This window comes from Ursus maritimus, unplaced genomic scaffold (assembly GCF_017311325.1).
Source record: "Ursus maritimus isolate PB19 unplaced genomic scaffold, ASM1731132v1 scaffold_1, whole genome shotgun sequence".
Classification (NCBI taxonomy): Eukaryota; Metazoa; Chordata; class Mammalia; order Carnivora; family Ursidae; genus Ursus; species Ursus maritimus.
The window spans coordinates 70,560,832-70,585,303 of NW_024423343.1; the positions used below are offsets into that span (position 1 = coordinate 70,560,832).

At 36.2% G+C, this 24,472-nt stretch overlaps 1 protein-coding gene across 1 annotated transcript in view; it reads left to right on the forward strand.

Annotated features, from left to right (window-relative positions):
* Window positions 1-543: 543 nt before the first annotated feature.
* CCDC148 (coiled-coil domain containing 148) overlaps window positions 544-24,472 on the forward strand; it is a 145,645-nt gene continuing 121,716 nt past the window's right edge. The window contains exons 1-7 of the mRNA XM_040636719.1: window positions 544-600; window positions 1,630-1,733; window positions 7,127-7,209; window positions 7,417-7,568; window positions 9,033-9,128; window positions 9,204-9,385; window positions 24,225-24,363. Of these exons, the coding sequence (XP_040492653.1) occupies window positions 544-600; window positions 1,630-1,733; window positions 7,127-7,209; window positions 7,417-7,568; window positions 9,033-9,128; window positions 9,204-9,385; window positions 24,225-24,363 (813 nt within the window). The remainder of the gene's footprint in view (window positions 601-1,629; window positions 1,734-7,126; window positions 7,210-7,416; window positions 7,569-9,032; window positions 9,129-9,203; window positions 9,386-24,224; window positions 24,364-24,472) is intronic.

A 24,472-nucleotide genomic window follows, 5' to 3' on the forward strand; every position in this document is an offset into this window, starting at 1 on the left:
CTAATTTTGAATCAGTAACCAGAACAGTGGAAAGATAAACTCAAGGTTAAAGCAATCAGTCAATGACAGCTAGAAATAGCATGCATTATAAAGAGTCTTTTTAGGACTTGTCTTCTGAAGTTTTTATATCTTCAGCATTGATCTGTTAAAGCTTCTAGGGTACTAAGTATTCAAGTAGTACAGAAAACAAAAATATGCATATTTCATCAAATTTCTGATTTGAGAGTAGCACTTTTGTAGATGTTTAGAAGTACTAATATGGAGTTTGTGAATTCAGCAAACACATGAGTATCAGTCTAACCAGGAAACAGACATTGAGGATTTAGAGTAGAGGGGTCTTTAATGCAGGAAATGGTTACACAGGTGTAGAGCTGAGAAGCCAAACAAGGGACCATAAAGCAATACAGGGGTTGACAACAGCAGAAGTCACTGCCTTGCGTGGGTCAAAAGGACATTAGAAAAAGCAAGGCTGTACCACATCCTGTGGGCTGAGTTTACCCAGAAATTGTTGGAACCATAGAACTGTCAAGAAAAGTTAGAGCAATGGAGAAGATAGAGATGCTTCTGGAGACCACTCTGAGAGTAGAAAAGGCAGGCAGAGTAATCCTGCGGCTTCTCCTTTCCTCCCTCCCTCCAGTCTCCTAAACCAGTGTCTCCCTTTGGCTGAAACCAGCTGGAAGCCTGCACTAGTAGGGTTGCCTGGGAAACAGGCTGCTCTGTGACATGGAGCAGATCAGGGAGATGGCCAAGAACGGATGTTAAGGCAAACAGATCCAGGCCTGATACAACTTGTCAACAAACCCCAAAGCACTAATTATGGACTACATTTTTAAAAAGCCATAAAATTTGGGGAAAATTTAAATTTAATTTAAAATGTGGTCTCCAATGTCACATGATTTTTCACAATTTCTTTGTTAAATTCCTTCAAATAAATGTTTGCCTAAATTTTTAAAATGTTTGGCTAAATTTTTTTAAACTTTATTTATGAAGTCATGGAGTTGAAAGATTAAAATTGCATGTTCAAGGTCATATTTCTAGTAGGTGCTGAAGCTGAAACTAAAGCCAGGCTTGCTAACAACTTGTCCAATTAACTTTTCCCCATCTTCTGCTGAAGGATCATATAAAAGCCAATCTGAACACCAGGGTTCTATGTGTTTCTGATGTTTATGAGCTTTATGATCATGACCAGTTTTTTTTAACCTCTCTGAATTTCAGTGTCCTCATATGTCAAATGGGAATAATGATGCCCATAATGCCTGGCAGGGAAGATGTATCAAAAAGATGAGAAAATACGTGGAATGGAAAGCTCTTGAAAAATTTCTGCGACTGTGTGAATTAAGGTGTTTTTTATTTTCTGTAAGGAAAATAGAATGACATCGCCTTTTTTTCCATAAATACTTTAAAGACAATTCTTAAATTGGACAGTATTCCAAACCATTTTCTCTTTCACCTTCTGCTTTTTGTTTAATGAATTACGTATGTTAAGGTGGAATTTGTGTTAGAAGTCGCACTAATAGGGTTGAAAAAGGATAAATATTTAACTTAGAAATTACAGATTAAACAATTTCATTGTGGAGAACACACTTAGAAAACATTGGAATTGCTCCTTTTTTGTTCTTCTAAATCTAGATCAGGAAAGCAGAGCAGACTTCAAAGATCTCTAAGGAACAAACACTAATAAAACAACACAAGCAAGTGTGGTGGCAGGAACACCAACGGCTAGCTGACATCAGGTAAGAACGGAGGAAATCTCTACAGGAACATGTGAGACTTGCTAAGAGTTGCCCTTACTTAGTTAGATGTTCTATAACTTTCCATGTTAATTAAACCATTAAAAAGCATTAAAGTTACGGTTTGTGACTCAAATTAAAATTCCTTCATTTCCTCAATTTAATTTGAAATCCAGCGAATACACTAATATGGCTTTTGCGTTCCTTAGGAAAAAAAAGACAATCTTCTATATCTGCTGGTCATTTACTCTTCTACACTCCCTCTCATACTTGTAATTATTTCTATATATACCCTTAGCACATTGAATTATAATATCTTGTTTACAAGTTTGTCTTCCCTGTGAAGTGGCAAACAGGGGCAAATATCCTAACAGTTTTATCTTTTCATTGCAGGGTTCATATGAGGAGATATAGAAAAGCTTTCAATAAATGAATGAACGAATGAACTAAGGGGTTCAAGCTCACTGATTTCTAGACGTAGCTGCATCATGACTAACTTAGTCAATTTGCATTTTTGATTTCTGTTGTTATTTCCAGCACTTGTTTCAAGATAAAGCAACAAAGTAACGATCCTATCCTTGTTTTTAATTGTAATCTTTGAAAAATACATTTCTTTCAAAGGTCAGGGCAAAAAGAGAAGGCAGATGTGTTTCCCCTCTATTTGAAGCATATATACTAGTTTTAATGATGGTGGTATTTATAAAGTATGCTTTAAAAAATGTGTATTTTTAATCATATATTTTATATTAAAATAGATCATTTTGTGGTCTTATCCTAAGTCAAATTTCCAAAGGTCATTAACTTTACTTTTGATAGGTACTTTTGTAGGTACTTTTCAAATTGGTAGGAGTTTCTTATTCTGGCAAGAGATTCCTAACTGTGGACTAGAAGGCTCATGATTGGAAATGGTTTTACATCATTGTAAAACTTAAAACATAGAAAAACATAATTATATAGACTCCATCACCATGCTGCCAACACAAAAACAAATCAGACCCATTATATCTCTCAGAAAGTCACCTTTTATGGAGAGAATGTTTGAGCCCATTAGACCATTTTTTTTTTTTCAAAATTTGTATAACTTGGTAGAAAGGAAAGCCACTAGAAAGTTTTTGTTATGGTGCTCACTGATGAAAGCTCAAAGGTAAAGGAAGACACTGGTGAAAGTTTTTATCTTGGCTGTTCCACATGCTTCTAAATGTGTGCATTAGCTGTTCTAGAGCTAGAGAGAAAAGGCATATACATATCATTATAGAAAATAGTTCTTTTGGTTGACCTGGAATGACACAAAGGCAATGGAAGGGAGGAGCATTCAAGTAGTAGCCTTAATGTCTTGAAACTTGTAAGTGCTGAAAATTGGACAAAAAGAAGAATTCTAAGATAATTTTCTGTGTTATTCTAGAAAGACTAATTTCAATATGTTTTTAGTGAAATTAAAAACTAATAGTGAAAGGAGGAAAGTTAGAGAAGTGGCTGGATTTGTGGAGAATTTAGGGACCACCAGGAAATCAGGAGCGCGAGCTCTAACCTTTAAAAACCTATACTCTATTTTAATAAAAGATTAAAAGTAAAATATTTTTATGCCTCACCATAAGAGAGTCTATTTGAGAATCTCAGGCCCACAGAAGGTAGGGGACTACAATGACATTGAACTTTTGTTGGGTTATTTAGTATGTGCCAGGTAATATGGTAAATAATTTATATGCTTTATTTCATTAAGTCTTTATGACAACCCTGCAGAGTAGGTATCATTGCTATCCCCACTTTACAGATGACAGTCTTGAGTTTCAGAGGATCAAAGTTATTCACGGAAGGTAAGTCAGCTAGTTTATGTGAAGATGGCATTGGAGCACTTGCCTTTAACTCCTGTGCTCCATGAACTTGGAGTTCAGAAGCTTATTTCCTCCACAGGGTTCCAGTTATATCACCTGGGGTTCTAACTGGTCTAATCTTGCTAGAAAAAAAATTTTTTTTGCCAAACTTTAATTTTTTGAAATCCGTCCTAAGAAAACTAAACACATAAAATTTCCAAATATATGATATTTAAATATAATATTTAAAACATATAATATTTAAATTTATAAAATTTCATATTTAAACTTATAAAATTACATTTAGCATTTAATATACTTTCTCAAACTATACCTCTTGGAGACCTTGATATACTCTCTCAGAGGCACTTGCTCCCTTGTTTTAGAGTGACTGGTTTAGAGGTTAAGGAGGGAGTTATTTATACTGACCATGTGGTAAAGAATTACAACTTTATTTTAATCAGAATTGTTGAATCATAAAATTTGGAAGGTTTATCTGTACACTTTACTACTTGTATGATAATTCCTAAAGGAATGTTTTCTAACCAAATATCTTAGAAATACATACAGTCTCTTGCTCACAGTTTTAGTTTTATTTTATTTTATTTTTTACAATTTTAGTTTTAAAACATTATTTCAAAATTATCTCCTTTTTACAGAGGAAATCATGGGATTTTACCAACAATTAAATGTCTATAAATGCATCTTTAAAGATAAAATTGACACAAGTATTCATACTGTGTAATTCAGAGCCTCAGAGAAATCTCTAGGCCCAGCTCCTGAGTGACTTCCCCAGCCATCGGTTGTGAGACTCCCTTCTCTGCCTCTGTGGTATGCTCACTTGGGACAGACTCAAGTGAGAGGTGGATCAAATAGCTGAGTATAAGGAACCAAGCTGTCTGACCTGCTGAGTTCCTTCCCTGTGGGAGGGACAGAGCTTTGACCTTCAGCCTGCTCTGGTACCCCAATTTTCTGCAGGTCTCCTGGCTGTTAGTTCCATTAATGGAACTTTAACGTACTCTCTTGCTCTGCCTTTCATGATCCATGTCCTTTTGCTTACTGTTTGCTTATGGCTTCTGCCTCTACCATTCTTGTACCCCATGTTTTGTTTGTTCTACCCAAATCGGTAACTAAGTGGTTACTCTAGAAATCGCAGGAAGCTCTGGTGATGTTTGATGTTCTGAGGAGACTGATTCTACACCTAGAACTTTAGCACCATCCTGGAAGGATGAGGACTTGTATGGCAGTAGACACCTGAGAGTTCAGTAACACCCATCACCAGGCTGGTTTACCTTGTAGGTGGTTGCATTCCAACTAGGCAGACCTAGGAAGTAGATTAACATAGCATCTAGGCAGATGGTCACACAAAAACTCAGGAGACTTTTTTGTGGTACCATCAAATTCATTGGTAACAGGGGTAGGCCAAATAGCATTAGGAGGTACTTAAATTGGCAGATTTGGGCACGGAAAGCTGCCTTACATTTGTTCACTCTTCAGATGGGGAAGACGTATGTGCTGCAGAGTTCCAACTTGGAGAACACCGAGACCTGGTCTAGCATGTCAGTGATGAACAGGGCAGGGTTCTCTTCTCCAGAGTTACCATTGTTAATGCTCTTGAATCTACCAGAATGTTTTTTGAAAGATTTATTTATTTATTTATTTATTTATTTATTTACTTACTTATTTTAGAGAGAGAGAGAGAGTGCATGAACAGGAAACACTGAGAGAGAGAGGGGGAAAGAGTCTTAAGCAGACTCCACACTGAGCATAGAGCCCTGTGCAAAGCTTGATCCCACAACCCCGAGATTATGACCTGAGTCTAACGAGTCAGACGCTTAATCGACTGAGCCATCCAGGAGCCCCCCCAACAACAATTTTTGTATTTCCCAAATCATATTCTACAAAACAGAAATATTCTTCAAGATACTCCATTGCGAATAATGAATTTCATGTTCCTATAAATTAGAAAATATATTTCCTACCCTTTTTGGATAAACTCAATGCACTTTAGCATAATCAAGTTTTTGAGAAATCCTGTATATAGAAACATATCTGATTTTGTTTAGTTTACTATTTCCCATTCCCCCCAACCCCAGCATCTCATTAACATTATTGTTTTATAGAACAATTCGGGAAATGTTAGCCTATATTCACAAGCTAGGTTCAGAGTCTCATAGTTCTTGAGGGCATAAAAAAATGCTTTTGGATTTTGTTGGGCAATCAGGACAATCAGAGAAAAGGCCTGGTCTTGGCAGATGGGTTATGTTGTTAATCAAGGAAACCAAGATGGAACTTACTAGATTACATGCAAGTAGCAGGTTGATCTCCTGTATGAACAAAGCCAGTTCTGTTGGCTTGTATGTTTTACTATGGTTGTCTGGGTGCTGAAAATTTAAGGGAGCTGAGTTAGATGGTTGATAAGTGCTACGTTTTTGTTTAAACAAATACACCATGAAATAATTTCTGGTTTTAATTCCACAATTATGCACCCATCCTTCATGTAATGGTTTCAAATATATTTCTGGCAAAAATATTTCTGGCAAAAACTACATATTAAAAAAGTAGACAGTGAAGTATCATCTATCTACAATAGAACCCCTTCTTTTTAGATACAAATAAAACCTCTGTCCCACGTAAGTGAGTTGGCTTAGAAAATGGTGGCACATATATAAAATAGAATACTGGGCGGCCATTAAAATAAATGGTAATTGTGAGAATTATTTAGAAATATCTTAAAATGTTATTGAAAAATCCCAATATAAAATGGTAAATATGCCATAATTATAGTTTTTTAAAATATATATGCATGTAGACAAGGACTAGAAACTTATATGCAAAAATAAAAATAATCATTGTATTAAAGTAATTGATGCTATTTTCTTATATCATTTCTAATATTATATTCTAGCAAGCATGATAAATCAAAACTCTTTTCTATGATTTCATTAAATCTGCCATAAGCAAGGGATACACTACAATGTTTTTGGATGTCCATTTAGAGCTGGTTATGGTTTTATTCTAAAAATGACCATATTTAAATACTATGATAAAAAGTCATTAAGATGTATTTCTTTTATTAGTGTATAAAAATAAAACATACTTGTACTCCCATTTCCCTATTTCAGGACTTCATCATCTCTTAACTTTTGAAATAACCTCTTTGTTGGTACAGGTTTAGCTGATCCCCTCCCTCTTCATTTTCTGTTTTTATTGACTACCCCTCCTTCCAGCCCATCCTCCATTTGGGACTCTTTCTGAAACACGGATCTGCTTGGCAGGTGAGGTCAGCTTAATATTCCTCAGTGGCTTCCTACTGCCCTAAGCTCTTTCCACACGAAGCAGTGCTAGAATGTGCCATGTGCTTGCCTTTGCTCATGGTGTTACTTCTGCCTGGAGTGTTCACTTATGCCTCTTTCTATCTCAGTGTCTGGCAAGTGTCCAATCCAGATTAGGAATTTAGTGTATGGTCTGAATGAACAGGTGAATGGGACCACATTAGATTAAATTTCTACTACTAGATGTTTTTTAAATCTATATATGCTTATGATTATTTAAAAAAACTGATGGAGATAATGTCTATTTCAGATGTAAAATGGAATCTGAAATAAAATCCTTTCTCAGTGAAGAGAACATTGGAAAGGAATGTCTTTCTGACCTTACAAATTTTGGTGAGTTGTTTTCCTTTTTGATCCTATATTTAAAGGGGAGTTCCATTTTGAAGATGAAAGTGGGCCACTCACTTTATGTTCTCTTACTATTAACTGCTTGTTTTTTTTCTAAAGGAATCCAAAGCTAAATCTGCCCTCTAATGACCTGTTCTTGAAGAAATTTTAAATAATAATGTGTAACCTGGATGTAATTTTGTTTCTCCATAGAACAAGAGTTATCAGAACAATGGAGCTCATATCTTAAAAATGTGATAAATCCTATTCAGCAGTTGAGAGCAGATCTAAAATACAGACAGCATCACATTTCACAGCATTCATACTCACATTTTGAGCTTAACTCAGTGAAAGTACTGGAAGAGGTCAGTATATTACCTTTACTTCTAATAATATAATATTTCATTTTTGTTCCAACTAGAACAGTTTGATATAAGAAACAAATATGTGCCTTGTATTTAAATAGAAGATACAGCAAATTCTGTCTCTTCAGTATCTTAAACATATCCCTGAATCTGTCCAAGCATGCCTATTTCTCTCCTGAAAAGTTACAGTGGCCTCATGACTAGTCTCCCTGCGCTCATTCTTGCCACTCTTCACAGCATGTTTTGGGATTCTACCTTCAGTGCAGGGAGATCAAGTCATCCACTGGTAGATCCCCTCAAAGTTTCTGCTGGACTGTAATTCCTCCCTATACATCCTGCCGTCTCTCTTCTTAAACCTCATCTCCTGTCTGACACTCCTCCTTTCTCCGAGACCTTATCACACTGGGGCTGGCCTCCCATCTATTCCTCAGAGGTGCCAGAGTTCTCATCTCAAGGCCTTTGCATCACCTGTTTTTTCCATCCCACTGATGGCACTTTTTGTCACTTACTTCTTAGCTTAAATGTCCTCTCCCCTGAGAGGCCTGTCCTGATCACCCACACGAGAGAAGCTACAGTCATTCTCTATTATGTTATCCTGTTTTTATGTCACTTACGTCCTCTTGATAACTGTCTTATCTCTTTTTTTTTAAGATTTTTATTTATTTGAGAGAGAGAGCACAAGCAAGGCAGGGAGGAGCAGAGGGAGAGGGAGAAGGAGACTTGGGAGCCCCATGCAGGGCTCAATCCCAGGACCCTGGGATCATGACCTGAGCCAAAGACAGATGCTTGACTGACTGAGCTACCCAGGTACCCCTTGTCTATTTTTTATTAGTTTGTTGACTATCTCCCCTGACTAGAGCGTAAGCTCCGCAGTCACAGTGGCACTAGACGTCTGCTTTTAGGTGATTTTCCTTACTATTTTTCAGTTATTCTGTAGTGTTACTTTCATAAATAATATATATTTTTAAAAAGCATTAAAAATCCCATGCCCAGGGACTCCTGGGTGGCTCAGTTGGTTAAGCATCTGCCTTCGGCTCAGGTCATGATCTCAGGGTCCTGAAATTGAGTCCCACATCGGGCTCCTTGCTCAGTGGGGAGCCTGCTTCTCCCCCTGCCTGCCACTCCCCTGTTTGTGCCCTCTCTCTCTTCCTCTCCCCCCGCCCCCACAAATAAATTAATAAATAAAATCTTTAAGAAAAAAATCCCATGCCCAGCTGGGTATTGGAGGCAGGGATGCAAAGGGAGGAAGGAGTGATTGAACCAGAGATAATCTGGTAAGCTGTCTTACCACAAACAAAATCCAAATGAGGGTGCAGAGTGTCTATGACCCCACTGTACTTCCTAGTCCCATTTTTAAGATATGTGTCTGGAAGACCCCTCTGATAAGCACTGCCTGGCTATGGCAGCTGTTGAACCCTTTTCCGCAGGTCCTCGAAGAGACCATCTCTTATCTATATCCTCTAGGTTGACTTCGTGAAGAAACAATTGAAAGCTGTCTTTGAAAGACTTAGTGTGGAACAACAGAATATAGAAAGTTATCTTTCAGACTGGAGTATGAAGGTAAGTGTGATACGTGTAGTAGTTTGTTTATCAGTTTGTCATGTATGTTAAATAAAACATATATATTTTTTTCAGTTACTAGATTATTCTACAGAAGAAAGAAGTAACTTGCTTAGTGAACTGCCTGTGGAATTAGAAACTTTGGAATGCCCGTACCCTGATTTGAAATTTTCAATTCTTCATGAGTTCTGTAACTTTACAGAGAAATATCAAAAGAAACTTCAAGACTTTGATCTGCAGTTAGAAGACATATCCAGGTGATAAGATAAAACTACTTGAATTATGTAGATTTTTTGCCACTAAATTTTTATTTTTATTAGGGGTTGCTATACTTCTGATTTATTGGTTTCATAGTTACTATGTGTTTGGAACATGACTATTTGTTGAATGAGGGTTCTCTTTCCTCCAAAATAATTTTCCTGAACAATGGCTTTAAAGATTTTTATAAGGTAGAAATGTGATGAAAATACCCCCTCATAATTAAGAAATAGTTTTCAAGCATGAATTTTCAGTAACTATGAATTTTGATTTTAAGGTGTGAAGCTCTTCTTCAGTGGAAATTTATGAATCAGTACTAATAATAATTGATTGCAATGGAAACTGTATCCATGGAATTATGTTACTTGTAATCCAGTGTGATTTTGTCCTACAGTAAACACAAAGTATGTTTTATAAATTTTTAAAAACATGTTAAATTTTTTTTTAGATAGATTTTGGATGTATCCTGAGATGACAAATCCTCTTCTGAATGACAAATACAACATTAGGGGATTTAAAATTCAGTTTTGGCTGGGCCATCTTCTGTAGTATAAATTCTGTACTAAAATTAAGTTAATGAACAAAGCCAGAAATGCCACTGTAGGTTAGATCATTAGCTTACCTCATGTGTGTTTTGTACATAAAGTTTCTGAGGAACACTTTATAGGAAAATATGCCTTTTGTTCTATTATATTGACCTCAAAATTTTCTTCAAAGAATATATATTTTGAAAAAAAAGGAAAACTATTGAAGGGACACATTTATAGTAAATTAAAGTAAGCCTTTTACTAAATTTCTTACATTTCTTAATGAATTGCCTATAAATGAAACTTTTTTATATGAAATTATAAGTAACAACAAGGAAAACCTTAAATTCCTACCAAGTAGAGTTCTTTGCTTTAGTAGCTTCTTGATCCAACTCTGGTTACAGCTTCTACTTGTCTTGACATAGTTGGAGAGGCAATCCTAGGTGAAGTCTGCATCTTTCCTGACCCACGCTTTTTGTTACATCTCTATGGGGATAGTCATGTGTTCCTCCTAGGCAGACACTTTTTGGTCTTCTAAGATCGCCTTTTCTCCCCTCCTCTCTGCCTTCCTTTTTTCCGTCCCACCTTGCAATAAAGCTGGGGGGAAATTAATAATATATCATTTATATGTACTGATTGATTAATTAATTTACTGTAATTGAAACTCAGTCACAATGAAATGCTAACTCAACCATACACTTAGTTGAAGTCTCTAATTGTAAAATAAACATCCTCTCTCCCTTCCCCCTCCCAACCTTGTTAAAGAGATTTTAGAGCTCATCAAGTAAGAAGGAGAGGGTTTTTTGTTTTTGCTCTTTTGTTTTTCTGGGGTTGCATTATAATCAAGCTGCTTGTGGCTATGAAGAATGTAAATTGGACTCCTTCCTTGTAAAGCATGTTGACTGCCCTATTACCTTCCTCCCAGATGGATCTTGTCCCCCTAGGAAATCTGGCTGAGACTATGGTCTTTCTAGGTTAGTAACTCCTAGACATGGAAGAGTTTGCCTTGGTAGCCTGTAGTGGACCCTCCCCACTAAGACCTATCCTTCACAGCCCATTTTCCTACTTTCCTTTTCATGTAAACTCAGTTTCTGCTCTTCCTTTGTACAATGCTGTACCACTCAGAAAAAGTTGAGATTCACAGTTCCATTGCCATTACTGAAGTTTAAGTAGAGAATAAGATGCATATATATCACATGCTGAGATTTCTGCAGTGGGAAGGCATACTGAGGGAAAAATAGCCTAGGAAAGCTCAGTGGAGTAAGTAAAGTTCACTCACTATGGAGTTTAAAGATTGAAGAGGATTAGAATAAGGCAGAAAGGAGGTAGGGAGGACATTCTAAGAAAGGATATGAAATGACTAGACTGTAAACCCCTTGAAGACAAAATAATTTATTAGCAATATTTGTGTCCTTAGCACCTAGCACATCCTGGCACATAGCAGCATTCAAATAAATGATTGTTCAGTTGAGTTGAATTAAAGGTGAAAACAATGAAGGTGAGAGTGGCAAGGCATGTTATGGGAGCAGTAGGAATCCGCTTTGGAGGAATATAGGCTCATAAATTAAGAGGCTGCTTGCCACATATAATTATCCAAAATAAATTTTACATAATTACTGATATGTTTTACTTGATGAATATTTATTGGGTAATCCTTAACATGTAGTGGTTTGTGCTAAGCTCCTTGGTAGGGGGGCTCAACAGACAGACTAGACTAGAATATGGCCTTGCCTTTTAGAAGGCTTAAAATGTTTAGGGGAGGCAATATACACATGTATCCTGACCAAATAAAAACTATATGCAAACACAAGCTGAAGAGATGATTTTATAAATATGCTGGTGATGAATGATGAAGCATCATTAAAACTCAATGAGTTTTCAGGAGTAGTCTCTTTGAGGAGAAAGAGAGTAAATGGGCTATTTTGAATAAATACAGAGGTGGTTGGCATCAGCAATCTGTGGCTGGTGGACAGTAAGTCCTGCAAATGTACTCTTCTAATTCGCATGTTGAATTATATGTTTAGCTGTAATATTCATGGGACTTAGCATTTGCCAGTACCTGCCACTGTTTTGATATGACCATATCCTGTTTTGGGTCTAGTTGTTAGGCCTTGTGAGAATCCATATGGATTGTGTACTGTATGTACATATCTGTACCAGTGAGTGGATGCTTATTTTAAACAGATGTGTAGTACTGTGACATAAGATTGAAATATCTGGGGGACATTTTTAAATCATAAAATTTTCATTGGGCTAAAGGCAGTGGATGCCATGGTTAATCCCAACATTTATTTTAATTCCTTCTATTTTGTGGCCCCTCACTGGTTCGGGTTGGAATGACTCTATCCCCAGATCCAAAGGTAGGCTCTGGTGTTAGGAGTGTGTACCAGTCAGTAACCTCTTTCCCCAAGCTACAGTGACTAGATTTTACTCTGAGTGACACGGGAAGCTATTGGAAGCAGAAGTATGAGAGCAGTGTGGAGTAACAAGACCTAACTTATGTTTTAGCAGAATTACTTTGGGAGTTGCTGTGTTTAAGATGGAGGTAGAGAGGGCAAGAAAAGATTGAATGCTTAGGAGGTTATTAAAGTAACCCAAGTGGGCGATAATGGTGGCCTGGATCGCAAGTAGGGGTGGTATGAAATAGCCAGCTTTTGGACATATTTTAAAGGTAGAGCCAACAACATCTGCTGGCAGAGTTCATAAGGTGTGTAAAAAAGAGCAACAAAAGAATAATCCAAAGGTTTTGGGTTGAGCAACTGGAAAGATGGAGTTACCATCCACTGAGATGGGGAAGACTGTAACAAAAGTAGGGTTGGGCTGTGTGGAAGTCCAAGTGGTCAGGTTTGGACATACTGAGTTTGAGGTGCTGTTGGATAGCCAAGTACAGGTTTTGTGAAGACAGTCAGTTATATGACTGTGGAGTCCAGGAGAGAGATCTGAGCTGGAGCTTCGTATTTGTGAGTCATCGCCGTGAAATCGGGTGTGATCACTGACATAGTGGGTAAAGAGACAAAGGAGAGATCAAAGATGGATCCCTAGCATCTGTTGGCATTAAAGCATCAGCAAGGAGAGGGGTAACCAACACTGGATGCTGAGAAAAGGTCTATGAGATGTGACCTGTCCAGGAAGGCAAGTGGAGAGGGAGTGGTCAGCAGTGTGAGTGGAGGAGGGATGATCACTGAATAAATGCTGCTAAGTCAAAGAAAATGTGACTGATAATTGATGATTTGCTCTAGATGATAAACAACTGTTGAGTCATTGATAACCATTTTCATTGAAGAAGTGGGAACAAATGGCTAATTGGGTTGGATTTAAGTGAATGGGAGAAGAGGATTGAAGATGATGAGTACAGACAACTTTTCTGAGAAGTTCTATATAAAGGAGAGCAAGAAAGTAGGGCCAGACTTTGTTGTTGGTTTGTCTTTTGTTTTGCTTAAAATGGGGGAAATAATTACTATGTTTGATGCTGATGAGAATAATCCAGTGATGGGATTTGGTACACGAGTAGAGGAACAGATTGTTCACCTGCTATAGTAACAGGCGGGGATGCACAGTACCTGTGCAGGTACTGAGAGGTGAATAGATGTCAGAGTGGCAGTCCATGGAACTCTGAGTAGTAATTCCAAATACAAATGATAAAGAAATTTAGGAAAACCTCTCTACTCGTCAGAGCAATACAAAATTTTTTAAATGCTCAGATTTTTACCTATAGAATGGTAAAACACAAAAAAATTACCCAAGGTTGAAAATATGAAAGAAATGAGCATTTTTATACGTGAATGATATATGAATTCTTTTGGAAGGCAGTCTGGCACTATGTCATCCAAAATCTTTATAAATGTGAGTAATCATTGTTTAGAAATAATCTTAAAGGAAAGAATCATAGAAGTGAAATAAATAGTTGGCTTCAAGGATATTCAATATTGTTTTTTTCCTTTCTTTAGTGATAGGAAAATCCTCAAAATGATGAAATAGCCAACAATTAGAGGATTACCTTCATTAATTATGATACAGCCATGTAATGGAATACCACAGTCATTGATAATTATATTAAACAATTTTTCATGACATAAATAGTTGCAATAAGTTGCTATGCAATTAGAAATTAGGCCACAAAATAGTGGATTCTCTTTTTTTTTTCCTTTTCTCTCTGTGTTACATCTGCATCTATAAAGCTACAGAAAAAAGACCGGAAGTTTATCCAAACAAGAATAACAATAGTTATCCCCAGGAGGTAAAATTATACATAAGTTTGGCATACCTGCTTTTTTCTATTTGTAAAGCAAAAACACAGATTTCTAAAAATGCAAGTTAAAGAGTGAAGGGGATACTATTGATATTTAATGAGTACCCATTGTATGACATGACAGGTACATGCCATTTTAATTCTCAATACAGCGCATTTAGAAAACAACTTTACAGATGAAGAAACAGCAGCTAAATGGAAAGTGAATGTCTCCAGTTTCTGAGCTAGCAGATAGCTGAGCAGGAATGAGTTTCTTCTGCTCATCTGAATTGAAAGCTTTTCCCTCATACTACACTACTTCGAGCATTTACATGTATCAGTTGTGTTGGTAAAATTGCCTTGACTACTAGGTCAGTGCCGTTGAATAGAAGTACGATGCAAGCCACAAATACGAACCACATTTGGAATTTAAAGTTTTTAAGTAGCCACGTTAAAATATTTTTTAAAGGATGAAATTTATTTTAATAGTATATTTCATTTAACTCAACAGTTCAGAACAGTAGAATTTCAACATATAGTCAATATTTTAAAATTATTAATGAGATACATTACATTCCATTTTTCATATAAAGTCTTTGAAATCTGGTCTGCCATATTACACTTGCAGCACACTTTATTTGGGACTAGCCACATGTTAAGTCCTGAATAGCCACATGTGGCTTGTGGCTACTGTCTTAAACAGCACGGCTTTAAAGGGTGTTGTCTTTACTCTAATATATTTTTTCTTTAAATCTGACTGCAATTGAACCTATTTCTTTATTCAATATGTGTGAAGCTATTTAGATTCTATTTAGGCTGTATTTCACTAGTAACACGAAGACAAGTTTAATTGCTTGTTTTAGACTCAGATGAGATTGTGGCTTTAATTTCCTAACATTTGGATGAATTAATCATATAGATGAGACATAATTGTCTGATGCTCCATTTAGCTATGTCAGATCTGAAGCCAATATGCAGCGAAAGCTATAGAGTGATAACGAGTCATTTCTACTTTATTGTTTGATAGGCATATTAAATTTTAAATATTGATTCATACTTATTATCCTATTATTTTATGAGATCAGAATCTGAATACTATTTAAAATTCACAATGATTATAACAATTTTGTCCCTCTGGTGTATATATTGCTAAGGCCTGTAGTTTCTTATTTTTTCAACTAAATTATTTCCATTTACTCTACTTATTATTTTTTAGTAGTCTTATATGTTTCCTTATATATGTATTTTTTCTCTTAATACAGAAATAATTACATTTATTCCAGAAAATTTTTTAAAAAATCAAGACAAGCAAAGAGAAGGAAGTAAAAGTTAGTCTTAAGTTCCCAACACCAAGAGATATTTTCTGGTAACATTTTATATATTTAAGTTATATGTATATTGTTTATAAAAATGGAAACATACTCTACACATAGTCATTGTTCTTCCTGTTTATGAATCAAATCCAATATTATTCATTTTTCCAATCAATATTTACTAACCTGTATCTTAGGTCACTGTACTAAATATTGCTTTACAACATATTTTTTATTATACACATGGTATTATGATATGTGGTTGTACCAGATAAATTCAACCCATCTCCTGGTCACATTTTGGTATTTGTTTAAAAGCCTTGGAACAAACAACTCTGTTGCTATATTTTGAGTAATCTCATGATGATTCCCTTAACACGAATTTCTAGAGGTGGAATTGCTGAGTCAAAGGGATTGAAAAATTCTAACACTTTTGAGAGTATGGTTATATTGCTCTCCAGAAAAGTAGAAACACTTTATATGTTGACCGACAGACTTTCCATTGTTTGGTTCCTCTTTTGGATTTCACTGGATTTTACAATCATGTGTGAATATCAGCAGTGTCTTGTTCATATTCTCTTTTTCTCTCTTTTTCAATACTTTTTTACATAGCATAGCTCTGTCACTGTCTTTATGTGAAAGTTTTGCCAACAGAATTGGCAAAAAGATGAACAAGATAAAACACAGCATCAGAAACCAGCACTCAAGAACAGTGAGTGGCCTCATGTAATTTTCTTTAAAATATTTTTAATAAGCAAATATTTGCATGTGAGGATATTACTTGATGAATACAAGATAGAAGAAAGAGAGGGAAAGGAGCAGAGTAACTGATATTTGCTTACTTGATGGAGTTACAACAAGTTAAAACATGGGGCCTTAATTACCAGGTGGACTTCTTTTCTGAGAATATAATCTCAGAACTTTTGGAAAATTTCAGTGCCTGGGGATGTCCAGTCTCAGGTTCTAAATTTCTGGTCTGGGCTAGTTGTATGTCAGGGTGGCTAGTAAGGGGAGAAGTGCTCAAAATCAGGAACATGATTATTTGAACAATGGTGTGTTCACTTAGTCACATTGGTTACATGACTCACTCGAGCAACACCCTGGGTTACTGCAAGTCTCATTTTCTCTTGACATATTCCAACATGGTTTGTCCAACCTGACTTTGCAATTTGTATTTGTTAGAGGGAGGTCATAGTTACAGACTATGATTTATTTTTTGTCATATATATTTAATAACTTTCTCTTAAAATAAATACATCAATGAAAATACTTAAGTACTTTTATGACTCTTGAACTAAAAGCCATATTTGACGATTGTTCAACCTACTTTGGGTCTGTTGTGGGAATAAAGTATATTTTAAGTTCTTTTGGCTATAGTGGAATGCATTTTTATCAAGGGAGAAAAATGGATGCATTTTCTATAGGATACTCCAAAACGCAGGCTTAGAGTTTGCCTTGCTTGTTTAATAATTCAGTCTGTTTATTTACTTGGATGTAATGTTTGTTTAAATGTATCTGTGAAGATATGTCTAAAAATAGTGGCTATAAGTTTCTATGTTCAACTGTCTTATTGTTAGTATCACTGCAGCCCACACCTGCCTTCTTGATATAATTGTTTCAGGTAGAAACTACACAGTGTAGTGGTGTTTGAGGCTACATTTTTTAATACTTTGGAGACTGAAAAATCTGGATTTTATAGGATGAAGGAGTGAGAGTCATTTATGAGAGGTTTCTGTTCTTTGCTGGGTGTGAAATCAAATTAATATTGAGTAAATCAGATTGGAGAAAATGGAAACATAGCAGTTTGACAGATTTGTGTCCAGGACAATTGACATATGTTGTTTTTTTTTTAACCTGGATAATACAGATAAAATTTATTATTAAAATAATAAAATACGTGTAGCTATAAGCAAAGATAAGATTAAAATTGCTATGGACAGGTTTGCCAAATTTTGATAAGAGAGGAATTATAATCCCTATTTTATATAGCAAATCAATTGCTCATAACAAGGTTTTCCTATTCCTTGTACCTCGAGGTCCAATCCTTTGAGGAAACCATATCATTAGAACTGAGATTATGGAGAACCAGTAACGTAAGAAATTATAATCACCACACTCAGGCTTATGTCTGTCTGCAATATTAGTGCCTGTATAAGAACATAAATTTGAATATTGATAAATGTCTAAAAAATAATGCACTGAGAAAGAGAACCATCGGTCTTCTAATCCACTCTTATAATTTCATAATGACTACTGATAGTTGGTTTGAGGTAATATAACATTTTTATGTGGCATTTAAAATTTCAATAGCCTGAGGCACCTGCCCTGCTCAGTCATTAGAGCATGTGACTCTTGATCTTAGTGTTGTGAGTTCAAGCCCCACTTTGGGCATGGAGCCTACTTAAATAAATATTTATATATAATATATATATATATTATATATAAATAAAATGTCAAAAGCCCTCAGTTGTTATATATAATATATAAATAAATGTCAAAAGCCCTCAGTGGTTAAATTTTTCTTCATGCCATCCCAAAGAAGTAGGCTAGTTTAATTATTCTTGTTTTTGAACTTGGAAAACAGAGTCATAATGTCTATATAAGTAACTTTATTCACTTCAACTTTGTTGCACTTAAAAATGTTCTTGTTTCCCCAAAATGAAAAATAAAATGGTACATGGAGGCAAGTTCTGGCTCAATAGGATTAAAAAAAATGGAGCATATAGTGTGTTTGTAGTTGATCTTGTCTTTACTGATTCTGTATATTTGAGTTTGAGCTGGTTTTGTTTAGTTTTGGGTCTTTGTCTTAAAAATGGCCCTTGCTGTTGAACACTTGTCAGCTGCCAGTCACCTGAGGAATGTTAGTGTACATGGTGGTCTCTGGACACATTGTATCTGCATCTCTTTAATCTCTACATCCTTCATTGCACTTTCCTGCCAAAACAATATTAGGATGCCATATTTTAAGAAGTCAATTTTCTTTCCTTCAGTTAGCTATCAAATAAGGTATCTTCGGCTGTAAGTTAGTGAATCCCAACCCGAGTCAATGTCACTTGAAAAACAGGTGATTTCTTTTCTTATTTCCCATAAAGTGCAGAAGTAGAGAAGTCCAAGCACAGTGAAGTCTGGTTTTCTGCATTCTCTTGCTCTGCCTTCCTGCAAGGTAGACGACTTCCCGCAGCAGCTCCCACAACACTCAGAGGCAGAAAAGGACCTTTTCTTCCTTGTAAGCTAGGACACCTTTGCCCTAGAAGACATCTTCTCACATTTCATTGGCCAGAATTGGGTCAGAAGACCCAACACTGGCCAGAAGACAGGAAGCTTGTGAATGGATGTTTGTAAAGGGCTTAAAATCAATCAAGAGTCTCTCTCAGGGCTGGGGATGGTGTTCACCTTCCCTGGAGTGGAGACCTTATGGAGAAAGGTAGGTCTTGAATAAAATTAGGATTCTGATGGGCAGAAGCAGTAGGGGCAATGTTTGCTCCAATTACCTTTTCCTTACACTTCTTATGATGAATGTATTTGTTTAAAACCTAGCATATGGAGTGGTTGAGCCATTATGTTTTACTTTTAACAGGCTGTTTTATCTCGGTCATACGATCTCAAAACTTTCACTAGGAATTATATTGCCTCTTGAAACTGTGTAGATGGATGTAGGGACAAAGGATGGTTTAGGAGTCTTGCCATTATCCCAGCTACTCCACTTCTAAAAAATACACATTCTAAGTAAAAAGTTGAGCTTTCTATGACAACTAGTCCTCCTCAAAAAAATCTAAGAAAAAACAGTGTACTTGCTGTGTCAATAGCAATTGCAGCTTCCAAATAAATCACTTCACCTCCTCTTCTGGCCAGATTCATGCCCCTAAACCCTTCTGTAAGAAATTCTGGAGTCATCAATTTTAGAACCCTGCCATATTTTCACTTTCCTGTCACCTCTCAGAACACTGTGGCTTTGGATGCTGATGCAAGTTCTGGCGTTACCCTATGAGCAATTTTGTTGTTGATTCTTTAATTCAGTGGATTTCGGCCATACTTCTACACTTGATCTTAGCCAAAAGGCTGAAAAGCAATGGCTATACTGCTGAGAGCCTACCTTATTCTAGGCATCAGCTCCCGCCTAAGTAGACAGACTGGGCAGAGCCTGGGCACCCTGGAGGTGAGAACTGCTAAGTGAGAATGGATCTCCTGCAAAGACAATGTACTTACCCAAACAAAACCCAAGGAGAAAATTCTGTTGGTCAGAAATAAGTTTAAGCATAGGGAGCCCCCTGTAAGCCAGGCTGAAAATCAAAGATAGATTTATATTTGGATAATGGTAGTGGGGTAGTGTGGTAGTTGGGTGGGGAGATAGTTTCAGGAACCACGCTGATTAGATTCAGTGTTTGGGTCTGATTTGGAAAGACAACATTAAAAAGTAGAGTCAAGTCGTATTTCCTAGAAGGTCAGACCCAATGCAGCCAAACAAGGTGATTACATCAGAGCTATCTTTTATTCACATTAATCCACCAGTGGTTCACTCCAATCCTGCTTCTTAGTGTAGAGAAGCACTAGATGTCTCCTGCCACTGTTACACTAGAAGAATTTAGAGTCTTTCTTTAGTCCAGATTCACTCTGGCCAGTTGCCAATCTCAAGCTAGCTGTTGGATGGATCAGGGAGCTTCAGGAGGTACTACCCTTTTGCTGGAAAGCTCCCTTCACTCTGAGAAAATTATAAAACAACTTTCAGCCATTTGCAAACACAGTGTTTGTTTCGTAGATTTGTCTCTGCTGTTAAAGTACCCTTAGGTACCTTGTTTGCCGCCGCTGGCTGCCTCTCTGCCTCTCCCCCGCCACAAATGTATGTTGATGTCATGGATCCAGGACCTTAAGGAAGTGACTTAAGCATGACTAAGAAGAAAATTGGTAGCTAAGTTAATTGTAAGTCAGTTTAGGATTTTTGGGATGTTTCAAACAGGTAGAATTCGGGGAAAAATCAGCCTTGATGTAGCTAGATTCTTACAGCTGTCGTTCTCCTTTTCTGAATTACCTATTTTGTCTCACATCCTGGGATATCATGATAAAATTATATCATGGGACTTCATTATGGGGTGGGGATGGTAGGTGGAGACTGAATGGTAGATATCTCACACTTCTGCAGTCTGGGATTTCCTGAAGTGTTAGAAGTGCCCAATAAGCCTGGAAACTGTAAAATCTCGGTGTGCTATTATAAAGATGAAAATTATGAAACGTTTTAAATTAGAAAATTTGGGTGGACAAAAAGAATAGAAATTGCAGAGACCTGCCAAAGATTTTTTTTTCTCTAAAGATAATTTAAAAATTACGAAAGTTTAGGATAATTTTAAAGCCTTCTTTAAAATTTTTTAAATTATGGAGTCACTTTTCAAATTCATTAAGTAGGTAAGTGATCAGAAGAGTTTTCAATAGCTGTCTAATTTAGCTACTTCTGTCATTGGAATAACCAGCAAAGCAATTGAATTAAACAGGAACTTTGGAACGTAAGAGCTAACCTTAGGGGCGCCTAGATGGCTCAGTTGATTAAACCACTGCCTTTGGCTCAAGTCATGATCCCAGGGTCCTGGGATCGAGCCCCGCATTGGGCTCCTTGCTCAGCAGGGAGCCTGCTTCTCCCTCTCCCTCTGCCTGCTTGTGCTTGCCCTCACTCTCTCTCTCTGTGTCAAATAAATAAAATCTTTAAAAAAATAAAATAAAAGCTAACCTTAGTTATTTTATATAGCTTAGCTATTTTATATAGGTGTTTCTGTACAATGAAAAGACGTTTGATTAGGAAAGATAAATGTACAGATTGGAATTTAGAAATGCAGATTTATTAAATTCGATTTTATTTTAGAGGCTAAGTAGGAAACAGCCACTTTGTTATTGTGAAGAAGCTATTATGTTTGAATATTCCTCTTAGATTTTTACTATCCAGAAGACTCAGTATGTATATAATGGTGGGAGCTTTCTCCCTCACAAACAGCATCCTAATGGAGATGTATGACTGTGCCATTACTATTGCCAATGTGAATATTTGCCTCAAAATTTAAGCCTGTGGCTCTGGAAACTGCTATAAATACTCTAAAACAATAATATTGTGAGCATTTATGTATCATTTTAAAGTATGTTTTTTTGTTTTTATTCGATGTATACTAGAAAAATGACTTACAATTTGTGTAATTGTGGTAATTGGAAAAAGCTGTTGAAATATGAGGTTTCTAAAATCAATAAGAAGAGCAAAACGGATGTGATCATTTGTGGCATACTTGGTTTGAAATAGTTTTGATGTTATATTATCATTTCATATGTTTAAGTGGTTTTAATGTTGTCACTATAATGGCACCAAATTAATACATTCACAAATACGTAAAAAGGCACTCAGTGCCACAAATTCTCCTGCTGCTACATTTATTTATGTACACTGCTTAATGTGTGCTTTTATTTGAAAAGCATTTTTGTAAATGTTTGCCATTTGCACTTTCTCTTTGAGTGTAGCCGAAATCTTGCACCACCATTCAGTATGAGAGATCATCAAAGCAATTAGCTTAGAAGTACTTCTCCATTTACCAAAGGATTAAAACTATTTTTGAAATTATGGGTAAGATGGCTTAGAGATTATCTTAGGTCAGGTTCTGTAGAAGTAAAGCTGAGACAGGAATTGTAAGTACAAGTGATTTGTTGGGCAATGCTCTCAGGAGAAGGATGGTAAGGGAAGAAAGAAAGAGGAGGGGGAAAAGGCTCTGCATGGAGGTGATCTCAGTGGAAACAGGCTGCAGTTTGCTCCAGAGCATGAATGGTATCACAGAGTTATTTCCATTGTGAGGCAAGTGGTTGGCCTTCTGTTCCCCCATGTCAGCCAAGCATTGGTTGCAACTGCCCTCAAAAATGGGTAGGAGAGAAGCCTTCTGGGTGAGGCAGTTCCCATTTGGTCTGGGGCAATTCTCCAGAAAAGGGAGGTGCATCTGTTAATTATCAGCATCTTGGTGATGGGACTTCTAGCTAATAAGAGAGATCTGGCATGGCACCAACAGCATCCACTGCATAGATAAATGCAACTTAAAAACACAGACAACTTATTGGTCCCTACCTTCCCCTCCTCAGCACACACCCTGCTACATATATCCACATTTGTAATCAATAAAGGTGGGAAGTCAAACCATGTTCAAGTCCCTTAGCATAAATGAAGACATGGATCTCAGGTCTATTCTTTTTTGTTACTTGTGGTGTAGTAATAGAGAATTTATGTGGCTAACTCTGCTATTAAAATGTGTTTTTGTTATCGTGAACAAAATGAGTTCAAGAGACCTCTAAGGTCTAAGAGGACCTTAGATATTATCCATGAAGACTTGAGTGTGTTTTAATGCCAAGTACCCTCAGGCGAGTGTTTCCACAGGCTTAATACCCCTCTATGAAATGCTTTGTTTGCAGAAGGCTTTGACTATCTATACATTCATAACTGATTCAGACAGAAGAAATACACTTAGTGTGTTCAATGAATGAACTCATCTCAAATTATTTCTCTGCAATAGATTATTATGTCATACAGAGGAACTGTGGAGTATGCTTCTTCCAACCCTCTTTTTCTTCCCATTATAGAGCTGTTAGTGAAGATTATCTTCTTTGAGAGAGAATTCTTTTCTTTCTTACTACTTACCAGATTAATGAAATGAAATTAATGAAACAAAAACTAGGTAACCTTGTATGAGGACAGTAGAATTCCCATTAGTATCACTGATTTAAACAGGTTTTTATTCTATTTTAAATTGTCAAATATTTTTCAGGAACATAGAAGACATTATGAAAAAATTTTTGCATTGCACAATTAACTTTAAAGTAGAAGATCATTGATATAGTAGAAATAAACAATAGCAAGTCTCCATCTTGAATCAAAGAAATACTTGTTGCTAATAATATTCACTCTGATTGCATCTGTATTTGATTATTCCAATTTATTAAACAGGAATAACAATATGCAAATAAGCCCAGAATAATAAAGATACATTAATTCAGTTTAGAGTTCAAGCTAATATTACAACCTTTCCACTCTGCATAGGGCTTTGCTAATACCTTACATAGAACACAAACCAGGCCAGGGCCTGGGAGTGTCCTGAAATGAAAAAGGCATTTTGGAGCAGGGTGGACATGTTATTAGGTAGGGCCTTGAAGAGCTCCTATTTACAAATTATTTCTTCAGTGATCTGAAATGTAATTCCATCGGTAATCTTCTCACTAACATTATCTAGTCTTAATCCCACCAAGCAAGAAGTTGAGAGGGTAAAGTAAATGATAATTTTTGACTTGTTTTAAAGTGAAACCTTAAATAAGTGCTTTCCTTACGCCTTAATTTCCTTTGTGTAATCGTTCATTTAACTGTCTACATTTGTGCTTTCCTCCGGGAAAAAAAATTCCTTTTTAGTCTGTATGTCTTAATAATTTATTTCCCAGAGTTCATTTATCTCATTCATTGGTCATGATTTTTAAAATATTCTTATAGGGAAGATAGAGTAAATATTTTAAAAATATTATGTCACTTGGTAAACTTCTTGAAATTATGCCTGGAACCCGTGGCAAGATCAATAAAGGATTGAAGAACCATTATATTAGAATTTAGAAGCTTTTCTATAGCAGACATTTAATTTGGCTAATGTATTTTAAAAAGCAAACCCAGACTTCATTGTATGTAATCGGTACCACTTGCCAATAACTTGAGCAGTTTGAGTTCCCTCAAACTCCATGATTGCTTAACAATGTGTTGTGACATTTTTATTGCTTCCAGAAACTTCCAATTAAGTGAAGAAGACCACTGGATTTATCAGGCTGTTTTGGATCAGTATCCTGGAGATCTCTGTGGCAGAAGGACTCTGTATCTGAACATGTTACAAAGATATTTTCCTCACAAATCTAGGCATGATTTGGTGAGTGCTGGACCCTGTATAACAGCAAGTTAAATTGTTTCAGTGGTCAGTAATTACTAGGCAAAATTTATATTTGTAGAATGGTGCTCTAAAAATTATTTTTTCCCTA